Source organism: Aquarana catesbeiana, linkage group LG13, assembly GCF_042186555.1.
Source record: "Aquarana catesbeiana isolate 2022-GZ linkage group LG13, ASM4218655v1, whole genome shotgun sequence".
Taxonomy (NCBI): Eukaryota; Metazoa; Chordata; class Amphibia; order Anura; family Ranidae; genus Aquarana; species Aquarana catesbeiana.
Genome location: NC_133336.1, coordinates 159,633,079 through 159,660,140, shown reverse-complemented (window position 1 = coordinate 159,660,140; position 27,062 = coordinate 159,633,079). Strand labels below are relative to the sequence as shown.

Genomic DNA, 27,062 nt, shown 5'->3' with positions numbered 1-27,062 from the left:
TGGACATCACACCTTGCAGCCGAGATGGGCAGCAGCATTTCTGTAAGTGTACTGCTACTTTTGTATTTTTTATGGATGCAGTTTTAATAAAAAGCTTTTACATTTTACACTATAATAGCTTCTTTCCCTGTCCTGTTTGTTGTGGCATGGCACTGCATTTTATATTGGCGGTGCTCGATGTCCTTTGGAAGCAGACTGCGGGGGAGTGAGCTGTGTACAGAGTGAGATTCAGCCAGCCCTGGATGATTTACACATGCTGTTTGCCTCTGATTGGGGCTATAAATCTCAGTAAGCCCAATACTTGCTTACGGGAAGTGGGTGTTGTATTCTTATCTCCTATGGATTGGGGTTATAGAAGTTACAGTGCAACCTTTTCGCAGATTGTTTAATAAGTGGATACATTCATATCACTGTGTTGGACAATCTTTCCTCAATTAAAAAATGGGCACGTTTGGCAATATTTTGTGTGTTGAGGACACTGGCAAAAAAGAAAAAAAGCTGCAATCCTTTCCCTCCAAGACAGTCTTTTCTTTTTTGCTAATATTCAATCACCTGAAGGTGGCAGCATTTAAGCCAGGGTTAATGAATACTATGTAGCATACAATTAAGAAGTTACACATTTCATCAATTGAAATACACTGCTGTATTTTTTTTTCTCTTGTTTAATTTTAAACAGTCACAATACACAAATAACTTAAACCATTCAAACAGGCATTTTCAGAGTAGGTGCTATTATTTTCTGTAAGTTAGGACACCGCTCTGTACAAGGTGGTGCAGATGGCATGATGGGACACTATGGGAATTATATATTTGCCAATGTGCTGCATACAGCCAGGGGTCATTGCACAGGGCACAGAAAATACAACTGTTTTGTACTATAATGCACAAATGACTAGTTAGTCAAACAGCAGGTCTTCGTCACGGTCTTCAGCGAGAAGATTGACTGGTTCCGAACCACCTCCTCTTTTAGCCCACGCTTCACGTTCCTTCTCTGCCTTATCTTTGATAATTTTTTTCTTCTCTTGAATCTTTTTTAACCTAGAGAAAATCATATGTTATCAGAGAGGTGCAATTTTTTTATTGACACACCAAAACGTTATTCAGTCGAGTGTGCACTTAAGGCTAATATGCATACGCACTTTTAAAAAGTTTACTTTTTCTTTTTTTTTTTTTACCCCCTCAATATCAAGCCCTTCTTTTCCAGGCTAGTTTTTAGAGCTGCGATAGTTTGACCATGTATCCAAAATTTTTTTTTTTTTTATAGTCAAAAAATATATAAGGGAAAAGGTTTAAAATGAATAATACAATTATTCCCTTTCTTTCCATTCATAAAACATTTCAAATAAAAATACTAGGACACTACAAACACCAAAATACTGATAACTTTTTGGAAAGTGGGCATCCCAAGGTGATGTTTTTTGCCATAAGTATTTAGAAAAAGAAACCTGTTGATATTGAGGTGTTTAGGGTGCATTTAGCACCAACAATTGCATAACACTCCATCACTGATTTGTCATTGGTACTTATATTAGTTGTTGTTATTATTGTTGGGCTGTGACCCTTTAAACCCCCCTCCCCAAAATTGAATCATAGCCTTCCTCTGCTACAGCCTGAAAGATTAGGGCTGGGTTCACACTACTGCGAATTCCCCGCATCCAATTTGCATAGTAGGAGATTGTGACCAGCTCTCTATGGAGCCAGGTCACACATCTCCGAACCGGCTGAAATCGTACCCGAAACTGTAAATGGAGATGCATCAGACTCCTGCCGTGAGCTGCTGTGTTCTAAAGTGTGAACCCAGCCTTAGTGCCCGTTCACACCAGAACGTGGTGCAGGAAACCTGCTTTCTGTGTGCGTTTCCTGTTCTGCATTCGAAAATGCATTGCAGTTGTGATCTACAGCAGGTGTGTCACTGTTAGTTAAAGTGGAAGTCCAGTCAACTATAAAAAAAAAAATTATTTTAATTATATGTAAAATATCTTTATCTTTCACATTATTCACCCCCATCCCTTCTCAGATCTCCTCCTGTCTTTATAGCCTCGTTTTAGATAGCAGTTTCTCCTGAAGGAGAGAGAGAGAGAGATTGGGGGGGGGGGGGGGGTGCAGGGCAGGCTTTGGAAGTATGTTCTGTTTTTTAGAAACTGTAAGATGGATTAAAATGCAACATGCTGCAGATTTTCTACAGTGTACAACCACGTGGTTGTTTCTGCATGGCACTGTGATGGGCACTATGTGCATGGTGTGGCACACGCCCAGCAGAGGGAGCTACATGTGAGTAATGAGTTTAAGGCTCAGTTTCCACTAGTGCGACTTTGGACACAAAGTTGTAATTGATTTCAATGGCAAACATTCCGAACTATGCGACTTTGAAAAGGTGCATGCACTACTTTGATGCAACTTTTGATGCGACTTTGATCCAGAGAGTAAAGTTGGATCAAAGCTGCAACTCAGAGTCGCACTCTCACACAGCTTTGGAGCTGCACTAGTGAAAACATAGCCTAAGGCTAGAGTGCGACTTTAAAGTGTGACTTTGATGCAACTTGGAGTGCAGCTTTGATCCAACTTTACACTCTCTGGATCAAAGTTGCATTAAAAGATTGCAAGTACCTTTTCAAAGTCGCATAGATGGGAACGTGTGCCATTGAAATCAATGGGCTGTGTCTTGTCATGCGACTTTGTGTCAAGTCGCACTAGTGGAAACAGAGTGTGGTTGCCTGTACTAGGATCATTGTAGACTGTGCGCCAATACCCCAGAGCACTTCCAGCTACACTGACAGTCTCCACCCCCCCCCGTGTCCAGAAGTGATCCCCTGCGTGGATGGGGCTTTTTATTTCTTCATTTTGCCATAAATCAGGATGTACAGTTGTGCTCATAAGTTTATATACCCTGGCAGAATTTATGATTTATTGGCCATTTTTCAGAGAATATGAATGATAACACAAACATTTTTTTTCAATCATGGTTAGTGTTTGGCTGAAGCCATTTATTATCAATCAACTGTGTTTACTCTTTTTAAATCATAATGGCAACAGAAACTACCCAAATGACCCTGATCAAAAGTTTACATACCCTGGTGATTTTGGCCTGATAACATGCACACAAGTTGACACAAAGGGGTTTGAATGGCTCAATGGATCAACTCCAGAGATAAAACGATAATTCTCCCACTCTACAAGACTCTGGTCCGGCTGCACCTAGAGTATGCTGTCCAGTTCTGGGCACCAGTCCTCAGGATGTACTGGAAATGGAGCGAGTACAAAGAAGGGCAACAAAGCTAATAAAAGGGTCTGGAGGATCTTAGTTATGAGGAAAGGTTGCGAGCACTGAACTTATTCTCTCTTGAGAAGAGACGCTTGAGAGGGGATATGATTTCAATATACAAATACCGTACTGGTGACCCTACAATAGAAATAAAACTTTTTTGCAGAAGAGAGTTTAACAAGACTCGTGGCCACTCATTAAAATTAGAAGAAAAGAGGTTTAACCTTAAACTACGTAGAGGGTTCTTTACTGTAAGAGCGGCATTAATAGTTTCAAGAAACTATTAGATAAGCACCTAAATGAACGCAACGTACAGGGATATACAATGTAATACTGACACATAATCACACATAGGTTGGACTTGATGGACTTGTGTCTTTTTTCAACCTCGCCTACTATGTAACGGCTATTAAAGGTAACCATCCTCACCTGTGATCTGTTTGCTTGGTGTGTGTGTGTATGTATAATATATATATATATATATATATATATATATATATATATATATATATATATATATATATATATATATATATATAATATTATATTATATATGTCAATTAGTTCTGGACTCCTGACTGACCCTTGCATCTTTCATCCAGTGCTGCACTGACATTTCTGGATTCTGAGTCATGGGGAAAGCAAACGAACTGTCAAAGGATCTGCGGGAGAAGGTAGTTGAACTGTATAAAATAGGAAAGGGATATAAAAAAAGATACCCAAAGAATTGAAAAATGCCAATTGGCAGTGTTCAAACTCTGATCAAGAAGTGGCAAATGAGGGGTTCTGTTGAAACCAAGCCACGGTCAAGTAGACCAACTAAAATTTCAGCCACAACCGCCAGGAAAATTGTTCGGAATGCAAAGAAAAACCCACAAATAACTTCAGGTGAAATACAGGACTCTGAAAACATGTGGTGTGGCTGTTTCAAGATGCACAATAAAGAGGCGCTGCATAGTCGCCAGAAGAAAGACATTACTACGCAAATGCCACAAAATATCCCACTTACAATACGCCAAACAGCACAGAGCCAAGCCTCAAACCTTCTGGCACAGTCATTTGGAGTAATGAGACCAAAATGGAGCTTTTTGGCCACAACCATAAATGCTATATTTGGAGAGGAGTCAACAAGGCCTATGATGAAAGGTACACTATTCCCACTGTGAAACATGGAGGTGGATCACTGATGTTTTGGTGATGTGTGAGCTACAAAAGGCACAGGAAATTTGGTCACAGTTGATGGCAAGATGAATGCAGTATATTATCAAAAAATACTGGAGGAACATTTGCATTCATCAGCCAGGAAGCTGCTCATGGGACGTACTTGGACATTCCAACATGCCAATGATCCAAAACACAAGGCTAAGTCGACCTGTCATTGGCTACATCAGAATAAAGTGAAGGTTCTGGAGTGGCCATCTCAGTCTCCCGACCTCAATATTATTGAACCACTCTGGGGAGATCTTGAATGTGCAGTTCATGCAAGACAACCCAATAATTTACAGGAACTAGAGGCTTTTTGCCAAGAGGAATGGGCAGCTTTACCACCAGTAGATAAAAGAGCCCCATCCACAAATACCACAAAAGACTTCAAGCTGTCATTGATGTTAAAGGGGGTAATACACGGTATTAAGAACTGGGGTATGTAAACTTTTCATCAGGGTCATTTGAGTAGTTTCTGTTGTCATTATGATTAAAAAGAGTAAACAAAGTCATTGATAATAAATGGCTTCAGCCAAACACTAACCATGAGTGAAAGAAAAGTTTTTGTGTTATCATTTATATTCTCTGAAAAATGGCCAAGAAATCATAAATTCTGCCAGGGTATGTAAACTTATGAACACAACTGTACAATGAGAGAACACTGGGCAGGAACCTACGATTGGCTCCTCCCTTCCAGTCTACATCCACTGGCTACACAGGAACAGTGTCCCTCCCAAGAAGTGATGTCACTAGCTTTCAGTAACCACACCCACTGGCTGATTTTATTATCAGAAGGAAGTAGATTCAAAGTCATGTGACGGCACTGCATTCTGCAAAATAAAGACATGAGACATAAGGCTGAACTTGGCTCACATTAATGATTGCAGGGGAGAATTTGAGTGTTGGGGTGGACTTCTACTTTAATGACACCCCGAATACAAGTCAAACGCAGTGCGTTTGCCTGCACTGGATCGCATGGTACAAAAGCACTTTTTTGTTGTGGTCCAGTGCGATTCAGCCCATTCAAAATGAATAGGTTCAAATCGCGCCACACTGAAGCATATGTGAACCTGTTGTGCACCGTCCTATATGAATAGATTAAAGCGGTTGTATACCTGCACAGATTTTATTTTTTTTTTAAACAAAAAAACCTGCAAGGCAAAGGCATAATGAGCTAGTATGCAGAGCATACTAGTGCATTATGAAATACTCACCTTAGAACAAGGCCTCAACATCTGATCCCGGTCCATGCTGATGAGCTGACATGTTCCCTCTGCGTTTCTTCCAGGCAAGGTCCGGCAGCCTTCAGCCGGGCCTTCACAGCGCATACGCTGCTGACGTCAGCGGCTGCATGCAAAGAAAATATCTCCTAAACCGTACAGGTTTAGGAGATATATACCCTTTTTTAAACTTTTACCTACAGGTAAGCCTATAAGGCAACTTACCTGTAGGTAAAATTATAACTGTTTTAATTTAGTAAATCCTTCCTGTGTTTTGAGTTAAAGGGGTGGGCTCTCTAATGTAAACAGTACTACTGTGTTTAAACATTTGTGATGGCTGTGACCTCTCATCACAGCGTTCACAAGGCACAGAGTCATTCCAATTGGCTCTGTGCCTTTTACCTATTCTCTCCGCTGTCCAATGACAGCATGAGCAGCAGTATTCTGCACATGCACCAACGTAATGAATGAGTATGTTATGCAAACATATTCCCTAGCTCAGCTTTACACTGGCCATACCTATACAGTCTTACAGAAATAAAAGTAGAAGCCAAAATTTCTGGGTCAAATTTTGGGTAGAAGGGTAGATGAAGAGGTTGTTCTTTTTGTTCTAAAAAATCCCAATCAAATGAATAGCTTGTACTGAGTCATCTATTTATGATTTTGGATATCTTCATTATTTGCAGTTTCACCAGGGTGTGTTATTTTCGGCCCAGAAATCTACATACTTCCATCTTTTTTTATTTAAATGACAATGTATAAAAACATTGTCCCAATGGCTGATATTTTAAAATATATGCAGCTGTTAATACATATGTCAGCATAGTCAATGAAAACTGTACTTGGGAGAAAATCATTTAGTGAAAATATTATTAGGAATTTAAAAGGGTGACGTTAAAAAAAAAAAAGAAAAAAAAAAAAAAAAAAGGAAGAAGGAGCCAAACGTTCTTTCAATTGGAGCAGTTGGCTAAAGCATTTAATTTATCGCTTTCCAAACAGTGTGGAAAAAATGAAAGCTAAAAGATAAGTTGCTGTGGGCAAAGGCACTAGTTGAAGCAGAACTGGTCTTACTTATTATTAATTCCATCCAAAGTGTTTACTCAAGATTTTGTTAGATGAAAAGCATATTTAATGGAAGGGTTTCATAATAATTTAAAAAGGATCCTTTGTCTTGAGGTATGTGTATGTTTAAGAGACTCTTGCTTTTTGCACATTAAAAAAAAAAGCCATGTTTTGTGGATACAAGGATGTGCAGTGTATGAAGCAAGCAGGCTCAGGTTCCATTTAACGATGTCCCTTTAAGCTTTGCTCACTGTACAGCTACACTGCACACATACACCAAATCATTTTTGCAGGCTGAAAAAAAAAAAGTGCCCCTAGTGACCCACTTTGAACGCCTCAGAAAGATTTCATCAGGACTAACTAATCGAACCCTTGGCTGGACTAGTGGTCCTAAGGCGTACATCAAAGTTCAACTTATATTGTCCCATACACAGTGAGAATCTTTATGCAATAAAACAGTGACAATCCGGTATTATATAAGCGTGAAACCACTATTTAGTGGAATAGTGACAGTTCCTATATCTTCACCGTGCCTCTAATGCTTCTGGTGACCCATCACCTTTAGATGGAATACCTGCTCAGCTCAGATATCAGACCCTATTACAAAGTCTTATACGCCTCTGATGAATTCCCCCTAGGGAAGGGGCAGCAGATATTTCTCTTCCTCTCGTCTCTGGGTATAACTGCTTATCCATCCACGTTCCTCAGTCATCAGCATAACATGACATAGAAAAAGTTCAATTAGAGAGTCCCGTTTATTTGCACTGTAAATTAAGTGACACTTTTAATACTGTTTGAGTTATTTTCATTTGGTTTATTTTAATTTTTCCCATTTGCGCTCCACTGATTTTTGGGTTTAATATTTAGAGGTGTTTTCAGTGAACACTTGCGCAGTGTTAGTGGCAATATCGGCCTGGGTTAAAAGGCATTGGATGAAAGTAATTTTGCACTTTATATTGATTGTGCTAATTAGTTCTCACTACTACTTCAATAAGACCCCTTTCACACAGGCGCTTTTGGGCTAAAAATAGCTCCTTTAAAGCACCTGAAAAAGGCCTCCCCTGCAGCCCCATTGTGAGAACCCGAGTGTTTTCACACTGGGCTGGTGCGCTTGCAGGACGTTAGAAAAAGTCCTGCAAGCAGCATCTTTGGGGAGGTGGAGGGGCGGTGTACACACCGCTCCTCCACTGCTCCTGCCCATTGAAATGAATGGGCAGTGCTGCCAAAGCGCTTCAGCAGCAGTGCTATTAACCCTTTCTTTGGCCGCTAGCGGGGGTTAAGAGCGTCCTGCTAGCAGCTGAAAAGGGCAGCTAAAACACAGATAAAGCGCCACTAAGACTAGCGCCACTTTACCGTTAACGCGGCTGACAGCCAGTGTGAAAGGGCTCTAACGCACTCACTGCCTAGGAGATCGCAAATCACTTCAAACATAAGATGGATACAATTCATGAGATTTCCGATGTACAGATACCTTCTCCACTTAACACTCCATGCCTACAGGTACAAACATTACTTCCTTCATTTAACCCATCCACTTTAGATGAGGTTGCTAAACTTCTTTCTAACGTTCAGCTAACCACCTGCTCTCTGGACCCTATTCCCTCTCAAATGCTACGTTCACCCTCTGCCTTTATTCTACACTCTCTAATTCACATCTTCAAGCTCTCCCTCTCTTCTGGCATCTTCCCCAACTCTCTAAAACATGCACTAGTCACCCCTATACTTAAAAAGCCCTCACTGCACCCCACCAATCTTGATAATCTACGCTCCATCTCCTTGGACCCCTTTTTATCGAAACTCCTTGAACGCCTGGTCTACAACCGACTACCTTGCCGACAATACCCATCTTTATCCCCTGCAGTCTGGATTTTGCCCTCAAAACCACAGAAATTGCCCTCTTAAAACTAACAAACGATCTACTAATGGCCAAAACCAATAGACACTGTTCTGTACTCCTACTTCTGGACCTTTCTGCTGCTTTTGATACAGTTGACCACCCCCTGCTCCTCAAAAAAAAAAAAAAAAAAAAAAACCTCCATGCCTTTGGTCTCTGTTGGGGTCTCACAAGGTTCTGTTCTTGGACCTCTCCTATTCTCGATGGCCTCCTACACCTTCTCCCTGGGTCAGCTGATAGCCTCCCATGGCTTTCAATACCATCTCTACCCTGACAACACCAAAATGTATCTCTCTACCCCTCAGCTCACTCCTTCAGTCTCCTCACATATCATTTATTTACTAACAGACATATCAGTCTAGATGTCACACCACTTTCTCAAACTCAATCTATCCAAAACTGAGCTCATAATTTTTCCTCCCCACATGCCCCTTCCCCTGATCTCTTTGTCAAGATCAATGGCACAACTATCAGCCCATCTCCGCATGCCAAGGTTCTAGGTCTAATTCTGGACTCTGATCTATCCTTTAGGCCCTACGTCCAATCTTTGTCCATATCTTGCTGCCTCAACCTCCGCAACCTCTACGTCCTTTTCTAACCAATGACACCACAAAGCTCCTAGTTCATCTCTCACCTCAACTACTGCAATGCTCCTCTCATTGACTTACCTTTACATAGGCTATCCCCCCTTCAGTCCATCACGAATGCTGCTGCCAGGCTCATCCACCTTACCAACTGCTCAGTGTCTGCTACTCGTCTCTCTGTCAATCCCCCCCCCCCCCCCCCCCACTGGCTTCCACTCACCCAATGAATTAAATTAAAAATACTAACAACTTACAAAGCCACACACCACTGAGGCCTCAGCTGCATCACAAACCTAGTCTCAAAATACCAACCAAAACATTCTCTTCGTTCTTCCCAAGACCTCCTACTCTCTAGCTCCCTCGTCACCACTTCCTATGCTCGCCTCCAGGAACTCTCCCGAGCCTCTTCCATCCTATGGAACTCCCTACCCCAATCTGTCTGATATCCTACTCTGTTTGCTTTTAGACGATCCCTGAAAACCCTTTTCTTCAGAGAAAGCTATCCTGCCCACACCTAACTACTTGTATTTTCTCCATGAGCTCATCCCCCACAGTTATTACTTTTTGTATCACTTGAACCTCCCTCCTAGAGGTTGTAAGCTCTAATGAGCAGGACCCTCCGATTGCTCCTGTATTGAATTGTATTGTAACTGTACTGTGTGCCCTTATGTTGTAAAGCATTGCACAAACTGTTGGCACTATATAAATCCTGTATAATAATAATAATAAAAAATGAAGTCGGCACAAGCCAATAGTGAAAAGTACATGGAAGCTTCCCATACAAAGAAATGCAGGGGATGGAAGTACAGTATCTCACAAAAGTGAGTACACCCCTCACATTTTTGTAAATATTTTATTATATCTTTTCATGTGACAACACTGAAGAAATGACACTTTGCTACAATGTAAAGTAGTGAGTGTACAGCTTGTATAACAGTGTAAATTGGCTGTCCCCCCAAAATAACTCAACACACAGCCATTAATGTCCAAACCGCTGGCAACAAAAGTGAGTACACCCCTAAGTGAAAATGTCCAAATTGGGTCCAATTTGCCATTTTCCCTTCCCGGTGTCATGTGACTCGTTAGTGTTACACGGTCTCAGGTGTGAATGGAGAGCAGGTGTGTTAAATTTGGTGTTTTTGCTCTCACTCTCTTATACTGGTCACTGGAAGTTCAACATGGCACCTCATGGCAAAGAACTCTCTGAGGATCTGAAAAAAAGAATTGTTGCTCTACATAAAGATGGCCTAGGCTATAAGAAGATTGCCAAGACCCTGACACTAAGCTGCAGCATGGTGGCCAAGAACATACAGCGGTGTAACAGGACAGGTTCCACTAAGAACAGGCCTCGCCATGGTCGACCAATGAAGTTGAGTGCACGTGCTCAGCGTCATATCCAGAGGTTGTCTTTGGGAAATAAACGTATGAGTGCTGCCAGCATTGCTGCAGAGGTTAAAGGGGTGGGGGGTCAGCCGGTCAGTGCTCAGACCATACGCCGCACATTGTATCAAATTGGTCTGCATGGCTGTCATGCCAGAAGGAAGCCTCTTCTAAAGATGATGCACAAGAAAGCCTGCAAACAGTTTGCTGAAGACAAGCAGACTAAGGACATGGATTACTGGAACCATGTCCTGTGGTGTGATGAGACCAAGATTAAATTATTTGGTTCAGTTGGTGTCAAGCGTGTGTGGCAGCAACCAGGTGAGGAGTACAAAGACAAGTGTGTCTTGCCTACAGTCAAGCATGGTGGTGGGAGTGTCATGGTCTGGGGCTCCATGAGTGCTGCCGACACTGGGGAGCTACAGTTCATTGAGGGAACCATGAATGCCAACATGTACTGTGACATACTGAAGCAGAGCATGACGCTCTCACTTCTGAGACTGGGCCGCAGGGCAGTATTCCAACATAATGACCCCCAAACACACCTCCAAGATGACCACTGCCCAGCTAAAGAAGCTGAGGGTAAAGGTGATGGACTAGCCAAGCATGTCTCCAGACCTAAACCCTATTGAGCGTCTGTGGGGCATCTTCAAACGGACGGTGGAGGAGCACAAGGTCTCTTACATCCACCAGCTCCGTGATGTCGTCATGGAGGAGTGGAAGAGGACTCCAGTGGCAACCTGTGAAGCTCTGGTGAACTCCATGCCCAAGAGGGTTAAGGCAGTGCTGGGAAATAATGGTGGTCACACAAAATATTGACACTTTGGGCCCAATTTGGACATTTTCACTTAGGGGTGTACTCATTTTTGTTGCGAGCAGTTTAGACATTAATGGCTGTGTGTTGTTATTTTGAGGGGACAGCAAATTTACACTGTTATACAAGCTGTACACTCAGAGGCTCCTGTTCATTCATAAACTGAAACTTCATAAACACAGTTCACGTTGCTTCAGTTATGGATGGACAGAGTCAGTGAACATTCTGTTCATTCAGAAAAGGAAGGTGCCGGTAAATTACATGTTTACCAGCCTGTTCCTCGGACTCTCCATCCTGACAGCTTTCTAAGGGGGAAGAGGGGGGGCCGGAGAAGAAGGACACAGGGGAACAGTCGGTGCAGGCACCGATCTCCCTGTATACCTTTCAATGAAGCAGCCGACAGCTGAGGGAGGGAGAAGAGAAGACGGAGGAGCTTCTCCTCCTCTCCCTCCCGCAGCTGGCAGCTGCTTCATTGAAAGGTATACAGGGAGATCGGTGCCTGTAACTGCCCGCGCTGATCGTCCCCACTGTCAGCCAGGGACAGGTCAGAGCACAGTGCTCCCCCCCCACTGGTGGCGGCAAGGGGGGGGGGGGTGTAACAGATCTGGTGGAGCTGATGAAGAACATGCTCGACAGCCACTGTCTGTAAGTAGCAGATATCCCTTGGTAAAGAGATAACTTGCTGAGAAATCCTTCCTCTCCTGGAGCCTCAAAGAGTCACAGGCGCTACACATGCCCCCAATTCCCTTGATACATACGAGACTGCGAGGCCGTGTTTAGGAGTCTTAATAGGAGGGCAAAGACCATTCACTTGGGTAAAAGTAATGCACGGAAGATCACCAAAAAGGTCTTCCTCTTGCGTCTGCAAAATCACAAAGGATTGGTTGTTTCTGCATCAGGATTCCAGCATGCTCAACATGCAGATGTGGCCCAAAGAGTTCCCCTCCTTTAAAGAATGCCATCTGCAACACAGGGTCTAGAAGGCACCTTTAGTGTGTGGCTTGCTCTCCCATATCTAAAAGAAACCAGTTGAGGAAAACTAGAATGGAGCAGAGCGGACAGGACAGGACCCCAAGGTGCTCTTTCAGTTTTACAGACCTTCAGTGGATTACAGCAGGACAACATTGAATTATCTGGTCATAGGAGTATGCGGTTTGAGAATAACCCAGTAAACCAGGTAAGAGGGGAAGGTAAAACAAAATTACAAAATGGGGGTGAAGTTCTCCTTTAAAGCAAAGCTTTACCCAAAGCTGCTTATACTTGCCTTCCCTTCCCCTGTTAGCCACCAGATGCTAAGAGTTATAGCCAGTTCTGGAGAGCAATGAAGAATAGTGCTGTCACATGGGAAGATAACCCTGTGAGTTTATACCAGAGCAACATACACAGGGTTTCTGCTCATCACTTCATCTGTGATAGTGAAGTGGGGGGACAGTTGAAAGAAGCTGACAGTTTAGAGAACATTTTGGCAGTTGCTCATTACATACCACAAGCATGAGTAATGAAGAGGAGGATACCAGTGATTCATTATCATTACCACCTATTATACAATTTTTTTTCATATCATGTTAAAAAAAAACAAAAAAAAACTTTCACATCAGTGTTAGTGGTCATAGTTATTTTTTTTCTTTTGTCAAAGCCAAAACTGTAAACTTACCATTTTAAATGACGAATGTACAGTATATGCTATTTTTAAGAACAAGAATGCACAGAACACCAAATAAAGTTTTTCAGTAAAACTAGTTTATGCCCAGTGCCGAGTTCTTTAATATTTTTACACTATATTCATTTTTTTGGGAAGGGGTAGAGGGGTCTGTAAATAAGGGGTGTCTACATGAACATCTACACAAGCATATTAGTATAACTGCCATGGCTTTCTATGGTGTACCTTATTACTATTCTCAAGGTAATTCCAGAAAAGTTTTTTTACTAACCCAATTTACAGAATATTTTAATTCAATATAAAAAAAGATATGTACGGTATATTATACAATCCTAAATGGGCTGTAATTCACAACACTGAATTAGCTATGAACTCACACAGGAGAACACTTGCTACTGCATGAACATTTTAAGCACTTCCGGACCAGCCGCCGCAGTTTTACTGCGGCAGGTTGGCTCGGCTGGGCAAATCAACGTTACCTTATGGCGCTTCGCCTTTGGGAAACTAAGGACGCGTGCACGCAGCGTGTGCCCGGAACCAGTGAAAGTACCCGATGCACCTGCGATCGCTCGTGACAGAGCAAGAACTGGGATCTGTGTGTGTAAACACACAGATCCCGGTTCTCTCAGGGGAGAGGAGACAGATCATGTGTTCATACTAAGTATGAACACCGATTTCTCTCTTCCCCTAGTCATTCCCATCCCACCTACAGTTAGAACACATCTAGGGAACACAGTTAACCCCTTGATCGGGCCCTAGTGTTAACCCCTTCCCTGCCAGTGACATTTATACAGTAATCAGTGCATCTTTGTAGCACTTATCTCTGTATAATTGTCAATGGTTTCAAAAATGTGTCAAAAGTGTCCAATTTGTCCACCGCAATATCGCAGTCCCGATAAAAATCGCAGATCGCCACCATTACTAGTAAAAAAAAAAAAAATAAAATATAATAATAAAAATGCCATAAATCTATCCCCTGTTTTGTAGACGCTATAACTTTTGCACAAACCAATCAATATACGCTTATTGCGTTTTTTTTTTTTACCAAAAATATGCAGAAGAATACATTTTAATCACACATAGGTTGGACTTGATGGACTTGTGTCTTTTTTCAACCTCACCTACTATGTAACTATGTATATCGGCCTAAACTGAGGAAAACATTTGTTTGTTTTTTTTGAAAAAAAAAATGTGGGATATTTATTATAGCAAAAAGTAAAAGATATGTTTTTTTTCAAAATTGTTGCTCTTTTGTTTATAGCGCAAAAAATAAAAACTGCAGAGGTGATCAAATGACACCAAAAGAAAGCTCTATTTGTGGGAAAAAAAAAAAGGACGTCAGTGTTGTTTGGGTACAGCATCACACGACCGCGCAATTGTCAGTTAAAGCGACGCAGTGCCGTATCGCAAAAAACGGCCTGGTCATTAAGCAGCCAAATCTTCCGGGGCTGAAGTGGTTAAACCCAGTCTGACAAACTTTTCATATGGTGCTTTATCAAGGATAACCAACATCCTTTTTACTTTCCCCACTGACACCCAGATTTTCATGAAAATAACATGCATATGCCTACAGTCAGATTAGAATGTGGTTTATAAATAAAATCTTTGTTTACCGGTAGAACTCCTCTCGTTCACGTTCATCCAGCTCAGTAATAATGTATGACAGAGTTCGCTCAATTCTAGGAATAATGACTGAAGACAAAAAACAAAGGGGGGGGGGGTGATCACAACCCATATCTATACAATTATGTTAACAGCATTCAACATAAGTTACAGTTAAATAAAGTAGAATAAACCATGCCCATCCTGCAAATAGAGCGGTGATCTGAAATGACCACAGGATCTTTTCTTGAAGGACTTAAATCTATACAAAAGCTGGGACCTCTCTTTCTAGTAACAGCGTAGATAATGCTGTGCTTTTATTAGAGCCCTTTCACACCGGGCTGCCCATAGCGTCGGCGGTAAAACGCCGCTATTTTTACCGTCGGATTAGCAGCGCATTTCGGCCGCTAGCGGGGCGCTTTTACCCCCCGCTAGCGGCTGAGAAAGGGTTAAAACCATCCGCAATGCGCTGCAGTAGCGGCGTTTTGCCGGTGGTATCCCAGCGCTGCCCCATTGATTTCAATGGGGAGCAGCGGTGGAGGAGCGGTAAACACACCGCTACTTCACCGCTCCAAAGAAGCTGCTGGCAGGACTTTTCCTGACGTCCTGCCAGCGCAGCACTCCGGTGTGAAAGCCCTCGGGCTTTCACACTGGAGACAATGCTGCAGCTGTTTGAGGGCGGATTGCAGGCGCTATTTTTAACGCTATAGCGCCTGCAAAACACCCTCGGTGTGAAAGGGGTCTGAGGGTTAATAGTTGCACATATATATACCCCTGCAGTACTGCGTTCTTGCCAACTCTAGTATCATAGAACAAAGTTTGCGAAAGAATGCTTTAAAGGGCTCATTCAGATGGCAGATTAGTGTCATCCTTCATGCAGAGCTGCTGGCAGATGCTTGTGCATCCAAGTCGGAGCTACATGCAGGCAGCCCATAGAAGTGGATGCACAAGCAGCACCAGCACTGACATGCGGGCAGGAGCGGATGTACAATTTCCTTTAGATCAGGGTCATGCAATTAGCAGACCTCCAGCTGTTGCAGAACTACAAGTCCCATGAGGCATAGCAAGACTTTGACAACCACAAGCATGACACCCAGAGGCAGAGGCATGATGGGACTTGTAGTTTTGCAACAGCTGGAGGTCCGCTAATTGCATATCCCTGCTTTAGATCAACCAACAATTATGCAGTGCAAGGGCCTGCCCGATTGGATACAGATTGATTGATTGATTGATTGATTGATTAGGTAGATCCTCATTTTCAACAGCTTTGGACAGTCAGATTTGTAAAAGCTTAAAAATTCTATGTGACCCCTAGAAAGGGAATATTTTAGTAGTTTAGAATAGAGCATTAGGCTCAGGTTGGGTTTGCAGTATGGAGTTGGTTAACTTACCATGTTCTATGGCATTTACACGCCTGTTGGTAATTTTTATGGCTTCATCTAGAGTCACAAATGAGGTCTGAATTAGAGAGAAAAATAAAATGTCAGTTGCATAGTCTTTCCTGAACACACTTAATATATGTATATACAATGCAAATTTGCCATTGCAGCTTCCTCAATTTGTCATTGCAGCTTTTAATTGTTATTATTTTCACTTGTGGTGCTATTGGCCCAAATTCACCCTAGAATTGCACAGGAATACAGGCTGTGCTCCTGTACATTCTGCTGCAGTGAGATTTTGCAGCTTTTTCATTTGAATGGGCAGCAAACTGTACCAAACACACAAAAAGTAGTGCATGCACCAATTTTAAAAAACGTGCCAAAATTGCATGGTACTGCGATCTCTCGCCCACTAATGCATTGCATTTGCAATGTCTTTACCAATGTATTGGCACCTACAGCAGATCGCAAAGGCAGTGCCTTTCCTGCACCGCATTCTGATGTGAAAAAGCTCTAAAACTGACTAAATGTAAATCTTTGCTGTACATTCATGCCACAGAATAAAATTCAAAACTTCCCTTTAAGGCACCTTTCACACTGGGGTGGTTTGCAGGCGCTATTGTGCTAAAAATAGCGCCTTCAAACCGACCCAAAACAGCCGCTGCTGTGTCTCCAGTGTGAAAGTCCCGAGGGCTTTCACACTGGAGCGGTGCACTAGCAGGACGGGAAAAAAAGTCCTGCTAGCAGCATCTTCGGAGCGGGGTAAAACCGCTCCGCTAGCGGCCGAATACCGACAGTAAAGCGCCGCTAACAATAGCGGCGCTTTACCGCCGACCCCTCCCCAGTGTGAAAGGGGCCTAACAATCAAAAATAAAATCACAATTCCAACCCTATTAAACAAAACAGTTCTGGCTTAAAATAAAAAAAAAAAAAAAGGAAGAAGATTATGCCCCTGCTTTTTCTATGAATAATAAGACGTAATATTCTACATGTTATACTGAATTCAATTCAAAACTTATAACTAGGCTAACAATGAAAACTTCATTAGTTTACTCAATATACAGTATGCAGGGCTCAAAGCCAGGCCTTAAGAGTTACTGGCCACCAGTTGCCCCACCCAACCCTCCCCTGCCCCTAAGTACGCCCTCGTAAATTATCACATGAAATTACACTGTCAAATATTGTATGCAGAATGATGTTCCAAAAATAAATATTAACAACTTTAACAATATTAACATAAAGCATATCAGTGCCCATCAAATGCAGTTTTACTGTGCCCATGAATTTAGCCTCACTCTGCCCATCATTGCAGCCTCACTGTGCCCATCAATGCACTTACACTGTGCCCATCAGTGCAGCCTCTCTGTGCCCGTGAATGCAGCCTCTCTGTGCCTGTGAATGCAGCCTCTCTGTGCCCGTGAATGCAGCCTCTCTGTGCCCGTGAATGCAGCCTCTCTGTGCCCAGGAACCTGTCAGCCTGGTCTGACCCTGCTCCTCACTTGCCCCACACTAAATTTCACTAGCAAAATGCGAGCATAATTTTTGAGGGCTGCAGTACGTATGGAAAGACAACATGTTTTTATATTGTTAAAGTGGTTGTAAACCCTTACATATACCCAGTGAAGTGACTGGCCACAGGAGATACACAGATGAAACAAATCCTACATAAGTTGTATCTGTTTATCTGTAGCCTTCTCCCCTCTACAGCTGTTCAGAATTTACACAGCATTTCTCAGCTCCAGAAGGCAGGGATCAGGGATATGATATCGCACAATAAACAGCAGGGAGCTAAGTGTAATATGAGACCTAAGTGGGGGGAAAGGCACACCCCCTCTACACAATCTCATAGGGAAATATGCACAACTGAGGCTGTCAATCACTTACTGTGTGCCCGTGAATGCAGCCTCTCTGTGCCCGTGAATGCAGCCTCTCTGTGCCCAGGAACCTGTCAGCCTGGTCTGACCCTGCTCCTCACTTGCCCAACACTAAATTTCACTAGCATAATTTTTGAGGGCTGCAGTACGTATGGAAAGACAACATGTTTTTATATTGTTAAAGTGGTTGTAAACCCTTACATATACCCAGTGAAGTGACTGGCCACAGGAGATACAACTTATGTAGGATTTGTTTCATCTGTGTATCTGTTTATCTGTAGCCTTCTCCCCTCTACAGCTGTTCAGAATTTACACAGCATTTCTCAGCTCCAGAAGGCAGGGATCAGGGATATGATATTGCACAATAAACAGCAGGGAGCTAAGTGTAATATGAGACCTAAGTGGGGGGAAAGGCACACCCCCTCTACACAATCTCATAGGGAAATATGCACAACTGAGGCTGTCAATCACTTACTGTGTGCTGGAGGGGGGCCGACAGAAATCACACTATGTGCTTTGGGTTGAGGCACACTATAGAAGGATATATTACATAGTTGGAGAAACTGAATAAAGACATTGTTCCATCCAGGTAAACCTGAGTGTATGTGTGTTTATGTCTCTACCATTTTACATATCCCCGTGTTTGGGAATCTGGGCATGTGAGGGGGAGGGGGGGTTGGGCATGGGTGCAACATGCTCCAAAAAGTGATCCTCTAACTAGGTCTTCTTTTAAAGCTGTGACATTCTGTTGTGAAGCTATTGCCCTGCATCATCATCGAATACTGAGACTGAATTCATTGTAGAGAAGCAGAAAATAACTGCACCGCTCCAAGTCCTAGGTATGAATTTCAGGTCCGCCATTGCCTTGGTGCCGGCTTTTAAGAGCTCATTCCACTCAACATTAGTAGCAATGTCAATAAACAAAGCTGCACTCCATAAGGGTCGCACAGACACAGTAGCAGCAGACTTGCACCAGACCAGGGGGAAAAAAAATAGGATTTTTAAAAACAGCTTACCTGTAAAATCCTTTTCTTTCGAAGGACATCACGGGACACAGAGCCACAGTAATTACTGATGGGTTATATAGGTATCACTGGTGATTGGACACTGGCACACCCTATCAGGACGTTCAACCCCCTATATAATCCCTCCCCCTTGCAGGGATACCTCAGTTTTGTAGCCAAGCAATATAGTGTATTAGAAGAGGGGCGGGACCTCTGTGTCACGTGATGTCCTTCGAAAGAAAAGGATTTTACAGGTAAGCCGTTTTAAAAAATCCTATTTTCTTTCTCGAACATCACGGGACACAGAGCCACAGTAATTACTGAAGGGATGTCCCAGAGCAATGCTACCTGAGGGGGGGGGGGAACCACGACCAAGTAGGGTGCAATCAGACCTGAGGACCCTGTACCGTTGCCTGCAGCACACTACGCCCAAAGGCGATATCCTCATGCCTTCTCACATCCACCTGATAGAATCTGGTGAATGTATGAACTGAAGACCAGGTTGCGGCCTTGCAGATTTGAGCCATAGAGGCCCAGTGATGCACTGCCCAAGAAGCACCAATAGCCCTTGTGGAATGTGCCTTGATCTGAAACGGAGGAATCTTCTGTTTCAAACCGTAAGCTTGAATGATCAACTGTCGAATCCATTTAGAAATGGTAGCTTTTGACGCTGCCTGTCCTCTATTGGGACCCTCTGGCAGCACAAACAAAACATCCGTCTTGCGGATCTGAGCAGTTGTCCCTAGATAGGCCTTAACTGCTCTTACTACATCCAACGAATGTAGAGATCTCTCTTCCGGAGAACAGGGATCTGGAAAAAAGGAAGGCAGAACAATGTCTTGGTTTAAATGAAAATCAGAAACCACCTTCGGTAAAAAACTAGGATGAGGGCGTAGTACCACTCTATCCTTGTGTATAATCAAATAAGGCTCCTTACAGAAAAGAGCTGCTAATTCTGATACTCTTCTAGCAGAAGAGATGGCCACCAGAAAAATTAACTTCCTTGTCAACAAGACCAAAGGAATCTGACTTATTGGTTCAAAAGGCTGTCTTTGTAACACAGCCAGGACCAAGTTCAAGTCCCAGGGGTTTAGGGGCGCTTTAACCGGAGGATTAAGACGCATCACCCCCTGCATAAAATTTCGGACCAAAGAATGCGAAGCAAGTGGCCGCTGAAATAATACTGATAAAGCAGAGACCTGGCCCTTGATGGTACTCAAGGCCAGCTTCATCTCTAATCCTAATTGTAGAAAATCAAGAATTCTACCTATGACATATTTCCTGGGATGCCAACCTCTGGATTCACACCAGGTTATATAAGCTTTCCAGACTCTATGATAAATTATCCTGGAAGCTGGCTTCCTTGCATTAATCAAGGTAGATATGACAGGACCTGAGAGCCCACGACTCTTCAGAACGTGGGTCTCAATAGCCAAACCGTCAAATTTAGCATTTGTAAGGCAGGATGGAACACTGGACCTTGAGATAACAGGTCTGGGCGTACCGGTAGGGTCCACGGGGAACCCACCGTCATCCTTACTATTTCTGCATACCAAGTCCTTCTGGGCCAAGCGGGGGCCACCAGAAGTACCGACTTCCTTTCCTGCCTGATCCTGCGAAGGAGTCGTGGTAATAGCAGAATAGGCGGGAATGCGTAAATCAGTGAGAACCGATGCCACGGAATCACCAACGCATCCGTCCCGCATGCAAGAGGATCTTTTGTCCTTGCCACAAATCTGTCTATCTTTGTGTAGAATCGGGAGGCAAAGAGATCTACATCTGGAACCCCCCATCTTTGGCATATGGCCCAAAAGACGTCGGGATGCAGAGACCATTCCCCTGGAAGTAACTGCTGGCGGCTTAGATAGTCCGCCTGCCAATTCTCTATTCCCGGGATGAAAACTGCCGATATGCATGGCACATGCATCTCTGCCCAGACTAAGATCTGGTTCACCTCCTTTTGAGCAGCTCGGCTCTGGGTGCCTCCCTGATGATTGACATAAGCCACTGCTGTGGCATTGTCGGACTGGATCCTGACCGGACAACCCTGTAGCCTGATAGTCCAGGCTTTTAGAGCTAAATGTATCGCCCGCATCTCCAGAATGTTGATGGGTAAGGTCCTCTCTGTCTTGAACCATATCCCTTGGACCGCAGCCTGTTCCAGAACTGCTCCCCAACCTGACAGACTGGCATCTGTTGTTACCACCGTCCAGGTAACCGGTAGAAAGGATTTCTCCTTCTGCAGGTTCTCGGGTATGAGTCACCAATTGAGGCTCTGACGCACCGCATGCGACAGGTGCATCGGAAAGTCTAATGCCTGAACCTTCTTGTTCCAGGTCAACAGAATACTGTGTTGCAGCATTCTTGAGTGAAACTGAGCATAGGGAACTGCTTTGAATGAAGACACCATCTTCCCTAGTAGCCTCATACAAAGGCGGACTGAGGGACCCTTCTTGGTCCTTACTGTCAGAATCAGCTCTCTCAAAGCAGTGATCTTTGCCTGGGGTAGAAATATTTTCTCCTGGCTTGTATCTATAATCAGACCTAAATACTCCAGTCTTCTTACTGGTTTTAGGAAAGACTTTTCTAAGTTGAGGATCCAACCCAGGTGTTCTAGATACCTGACTGTGGTCCTCAAGTTTCCATTCAAAGAGGCTACCGACCGGTCTATCAAGAGCAGGTCGTCTAGGTATGCTATGACAGCTATACCCTGAGCCCTTAATCTGGCCAGAGGAGAAGCCAAGATTCTTGTGAACACTCGAGATGCAGTGGCTATCCCGAAAGGCAGAGCCACAAACTGGAAATGGCGCCCTCCTACCTCGAAGCGCAGAAACTTCTGATGAGCAGGAAAAATGGGCAAATGCAGATATGCATCTCTGATGTCTATTGATGCCAGAAATTCTCCTCCCTGCAGGGTGGGAACTACTGTTCAAATTGATTCCATGCGGAAGGATTGAATCCTTAGGAATCGGTTCAGATCCCTTAAGTCCAGAATGGGCCTGACATCCCCATTTGGCTTTTGGACCGTAAAAGGGTTGGAATAGAAGCCCAATCCCTGGTCCTTTGCGGGAACTATCATAATGACCTCCTGCGACAAAAGTCGCCCTAACGCTAGAAGGAGCGACTGGTACTTCTCTGGGTCTCTGGGAACACCTGATCTGAGGAACCGAGGAGAGGGGAATTCCTGAAACTCCAGCTTGTACCCCAAGGTTACCGTGGAGATTACCCATCTGTCCTGGAAGTCCTCCTGCCAGAGCTCTGAGAACTGTTGCAGTCTTCCCCCACTCGAGTGAGTGGGGGCGCCCCCTCATGCAGAGGTCTTAGTGTTTTGCCTAGTAGGCTTCTTTCTCCAGGACCTCTTTTGTCCCTGGGGTTGACTCTTGTCTCTGGACCCTGATGGAGGCGGCTGTCGAGACTGCCTGGAGGCTGAAGCCCCCGGCGCTGGGGAAAGAGTCCGTTTGAAAGAGGGACGCTTACTCTTCTTCTTGACAGGTAAGAGAGTGCTTTTCCCACAAGAGATTCTCTTGATATAGTTATCCAAGTCCTCTCCAAACAACCTTGCACCACGAAATGGAAACCCAGCCAGTAGCTTCTTACATGGTGCTTCGGCTGACCAATTTTTCAACCATAGGATTCTACGTATATGCACCAACCCCAGTGAAAGACGGGAGGTTTGCACGATAGAATCTCTAATGGCGTCAACCACAAAGCATAAGGCCGCTGGAAGGTTAGCAAACCCCTGGGCCTGCTGTTCAGGTAATACTTTGATGACCTGCTTAACATGGTCTCTTAAGTATTGACAGACTCCAATCGCTGCTACTGCAGGTTGGGCCACTGATCCTGCTAAGGAGAAAACATCCTTCAATAGGGATTCCATCCTTTTATCTACAGGATCCCTGAGCATCTGAGCATTGTCTACAGGACAAGTCAGGCTATTATTTACGGAGGAAATGGCGGCATCAATAACCGGTATTCCCCACATTTTAATAAACTTTTCTTCCATCGGATAAAGTGTTGAAAACTTTCTCGGCGGAAAAAAAACGTTTGTCTGGGTGATCCCACTCAGAATAAATGAGCTTTTCAAGTAAAGTATGAACAGGAAAAGCATGTGCTGCTTGGAAAGGTTTCAGTGACCCCAAAGCAGAAGAGGATTCTTTAGCAGTTTCCGGTATGGGCAACTTAAATGTGGATCGGACCAATCCAGTGAGGATCTGCACTAAGACTTTCTCCTCTTGGGAAGTCGCAGAGGGTCCCTCTCCACCTGAGTCCTCTGAAGAGGAATCATCCGTCCCATCCAGATCCTCTGAAAGGGATTCATCTCCTTTATCCCAGAGCTTCTCTGTCTGAGGGTCTTGGGGAACAGAGGAAAGCCTAGTGCGTTTTCTTCCACTGAGTGAAGACGTAATCACGGCCATTAATCTTTCCTCTAGACCATTAATGGTTGAGGAAAAAACCTCTTGTGTAATATATACAGGGGCTGAAGTGCCAGAAGCAAGTGTAGCCCCTGACCCCGATGGCTCTCCCTGGCTAGCCGTCCCTGGCCCATCTTTAGGGGGGGGAGGATGCTGCCGACAGAGGGCCCTCAGAACCTGAACGAGATCCCCTAGTGTCTCTGGTTCCTGGGGTGCTTGAACCTCTTCTACCCATAGTGCAAAGCAACAAGGTGTGAGGTATACAAATGAACACTGCCCGCTGAGTGATGTAGTCTGGCTAAAAGCCTTGCTACCCAATGCTCAGTCTGGTGTTACTTCAGTAAATGCTGCCTAGGAGAATGCCTGTGTCCCACCTTACATGCGACCGTCAGCTCTGCGTCTCTCAGAAGGCTGAGTGCACCTGTACAGAGTGCCTCTAATAGCCTGCAGCTGGCCTGAGTGGGGAGTCTAAGCACTCAGTGCTGATGTCCTGCCCCTCCCCCTCTACCGCCCCCCCTTCGAGTTTTGAAAAAAACAAGCGCTTCCCACGCTGGCCGACTCTCCTGTCATGCTTCTGGAGGAAGGCTGGGAGTGGGGGGGGTTGAATAAGAGGCTGGTACAAGATCTGCCTGAACGGCTATCTTCAGAGATGGTGGCCATTAGGCCGCAGAGTCCGGGTGGTATAACCACTGTCTAGACCCCTGTGGTCCCTCTAGCCTGGGGGGAACATTCAAACATGAGAAATCCCTCCTCCATCTTACCTTCTTTGCAGCCGGCTTGAGACGCTGTGAGGAAAAAACACCAACGATGAACACTGAGACAGACAGTCAGCATGTGCAGGTTTGTGCTCTTGGCAGCCCCCGGTGGTCACAATAGGCATAACATGCATTTACCTTAAAGGAGAAAAGCCACTAGAACTCAAAAATTCTGTGGAATCTCCTCTTACCTTATCCAGCCGCAGGGTGCAGTTTACACAGACCCAATCTTCACCTCTCACGGTGGGCTCCGTTTGAAAAAACCGTCAGAGACTGGGGCCCCCATCAGTAGGGGGATCCAACAGTTCTGGGACCGTAAAGCACCTCGCCAGAAATTAGGATGTTTAAAGCCATTTTCTGATCTGCGGGGTCCAGCTCTCTAAAAAGAGAAGCGTTACGGGTAAAACCTCGTTTCTTCGGACACGAGGCCCGGGTACCATTCAATTCGGCCATGAAAAGATACTTTGAATGGATCCGGTTCGCCTGGCTTGCCCCAGTATAGGATATCAGGATATTCCCTTTGGAGCTCAGCACAGGACATCCTTACACGTCCATCACCTAAGACACTGGCGTAAAAACTGAGGTATCCCTGCAAGGGGGAGGGATTATATAGGGGGTTGAACTTCCTGATAGGGTGTGCCAGTGTCCAATCACCAGTGATACCTATATAACCCATCAGTAATTACTGTGGCTCTGTGTCCCGTGATGTTCGAGAAAGAAAAGGTGTCAGTTTTAACATGGCTGGCTGGTGGCTCCAGCTTCTGTGTAGCTTAGGCAAAGGAGTGCCAGCATCCCAGGACAGAGTTTAATGGCACAAGATCTGTACTTACCGAAGTAGATGTCTTTGCACTCTTAGCAGGATTTAAAAGACAGGACCCCATCTTGGCTTTGCCCTCTAGGGTGAACATACCACTAAAGGGATCTTAAGAAAAAGGGCTCTGCCACTGGCAGATCAAAGCCCTTAATGTGTATAGCACCCTGCAGCTAACTCAGTGTAATAAAGCACATGCAATGGTGAGTGTCCATACATGTTCCAGTGCCTGAAGTGACATTACAGGCTAACCCTACATCATCTCTAGGCAGTGTCTGGGTATAGTTCCCCAAAGGCTCAGCTGATCCTCAATCTGCAGAAGGAAGTCACAGTGGCAATGTAAATGAAATGTTGATAGAATCTTTGAAAGCAAAGACCTCTACATAAAAGAGACTACTCTCAGCAGAAATTTGAGGTCCATCACCTAAGGACACTAGCAAAAAAACTGTTGCTAGCTGGGAATGGGAGGGGCTTTTTGTCAATATCCAATTACATGAAGGTAGCTGTATTAACCCATGGTTAAGGACTAAAGATCCTGTGTTCTGTACTGTAAAACTAAGGAAAGGGATGACTGTCCAAACTACCTAAAATAACTTATTTCAATCCAGAATATAAGGTTTCATGGAATGTATGCCCTCACTGTAAGATTTAGATACAAATTGTGTATCTAATAGCAGCCATTTTTATCATTTTCAATTGAGCCGGTGCAACAAACAGTGATGAGGTAAAATAGTTTTCTTCCCAAATGGGCATTCACTTGACATAGAAGAAATTCCAATGTTAGTCATGTAAGGTCACCAAGTTGATGTCATGGACTGTTAGGCCGTTATGCAAAGCACCAGGAGAAGTTCTTGATCCACCAGAACTGGAGATAGATATGCTATATCCTCAGGACACTAAACTAAGTTTGTGCTACACATGCATAGCCACTAGAGGAAACTGAGCCCTAAGCTATACTTCATCAGTAAAGAAATTATTTCCTGTCTCTCAATGAATGCTGGAAACAAATCATTTGTGGACTGGGACTTGGGTCGCTGCGCCATCCTCTATTCGTCTTTGCAGAGTTAGTTTCAATGGACAGTAGGTACTCAACATAAATTAACAAAATAATGAATTTACTTCTTTAAACCCACATCATAGAGCCACGCGATTTGGCTAAAATGAGAATCACGATTTTTTTTGCTCAGAATTAAGATAATGATTCTCTCACGATTCTTGCGACGTAACATCATCTTTCACATTATACAAGAAAAATTGGGCTAACTTTACTGTTTAGTTTTTTTTTTAATTCATTAAAGTGTATTTTTTTTTTTTAAATTGTGTTTGAAAGACCTCTGCGCAAATACAGTGTGACATAAAATATTGCAACAACCATTTTTTTCTCTAGGGTCTCTGCTAAAAAAATATATATAATGTTCAGGGGTTCCGAGTAATTTTCTAGCAATAGATATTGATTTTAACTTGTAAGCAGCAAGTGCCAGAAAAAGGTTTAGCCTGGGTTCACACATGTGCGGTGCGAATCGAAGCTCAGGTTTCACTGGGAAGATAAAAATTTCCTGTTTAAAGGCTCATCTGCGTTTTAGCTCAGGATCAGTGAGCAGGGAGAGGGGGAGGGGGGGGGGGGAGAGGGGGAGGGGGAGGTGTAGTGAGAAGGAGAAAATCCTTGTTCAGAACGCAATGCATCTGCTAAGCAGATGCGTTCCCATAGAAGATAAGGGGCTCGTAATTCGCACCGCAATGCCCAGAAAATGCACACTTTTTTTGTGCAATGCGCAGTGCGAATGCAACGCACATATGTGAACCAGATGCATTCATATGAATGTATTTTAAAATGTCCTGCGAATTAGATGCGGTGTAAGCCGCATCTAATTCACTTAAGGGGTGAAAGGGGGCTGAGTCTTTAAGTGGTTAAACTTCTCTCATCTGCAGGCAGAAGTTCATTCCTTTGATCTAAGAAGAAATGTTACTTTGTGTATACTTATCCATGATGTTGTGCTAAAACTTGGCAGGCTGCCTGGATTTTATTTATTTTTTCAGTTGTGAGAATTCTCTGCACTTGTTAGGCCTCATGCACACGAGACGCTGTTAAACTCGCGTTCAGAGGCAGTTGGACACTTTTTTCAACTGTCCCTGAACCCATTCAATG

At 43.9% G+C, this 27,062-nt stretch overlaps 1 protein-coding gene across 1 annotated transcript in view; it reads right to left on the bottom strand.

Moving 5' to 3' along the window:
* Nucleotides 1–644: 644 nt before the first annotated feature.
* The window catches only part of ATP6V1D (ATPase H+ transporting V1 subunit D), a 56,080-nt gene continuing 29,662 nt past the window's right edge, over nt 645–27,062 (bottom strand). The window contains exons 7-9 of the mRNA XM_073609355.1: nt 16,073–16,139; nt 14,693–14,771; nt 645–1,038 (exon numbers count right to left, since the gene is read on the bottom strand). Of these exons, the coding sequence (XP_073465456.1) occupies nt 897–1,038; nt 14,693–14,771; nt 16,073–16,139 (288 nt within the window). The 3' untranslated portion in view covers nt 645–896. The remainder of the gene's footprint in view (nt 1,039–14,692; nt 14,772–16,072; nt 16,140–27,062) is intronic.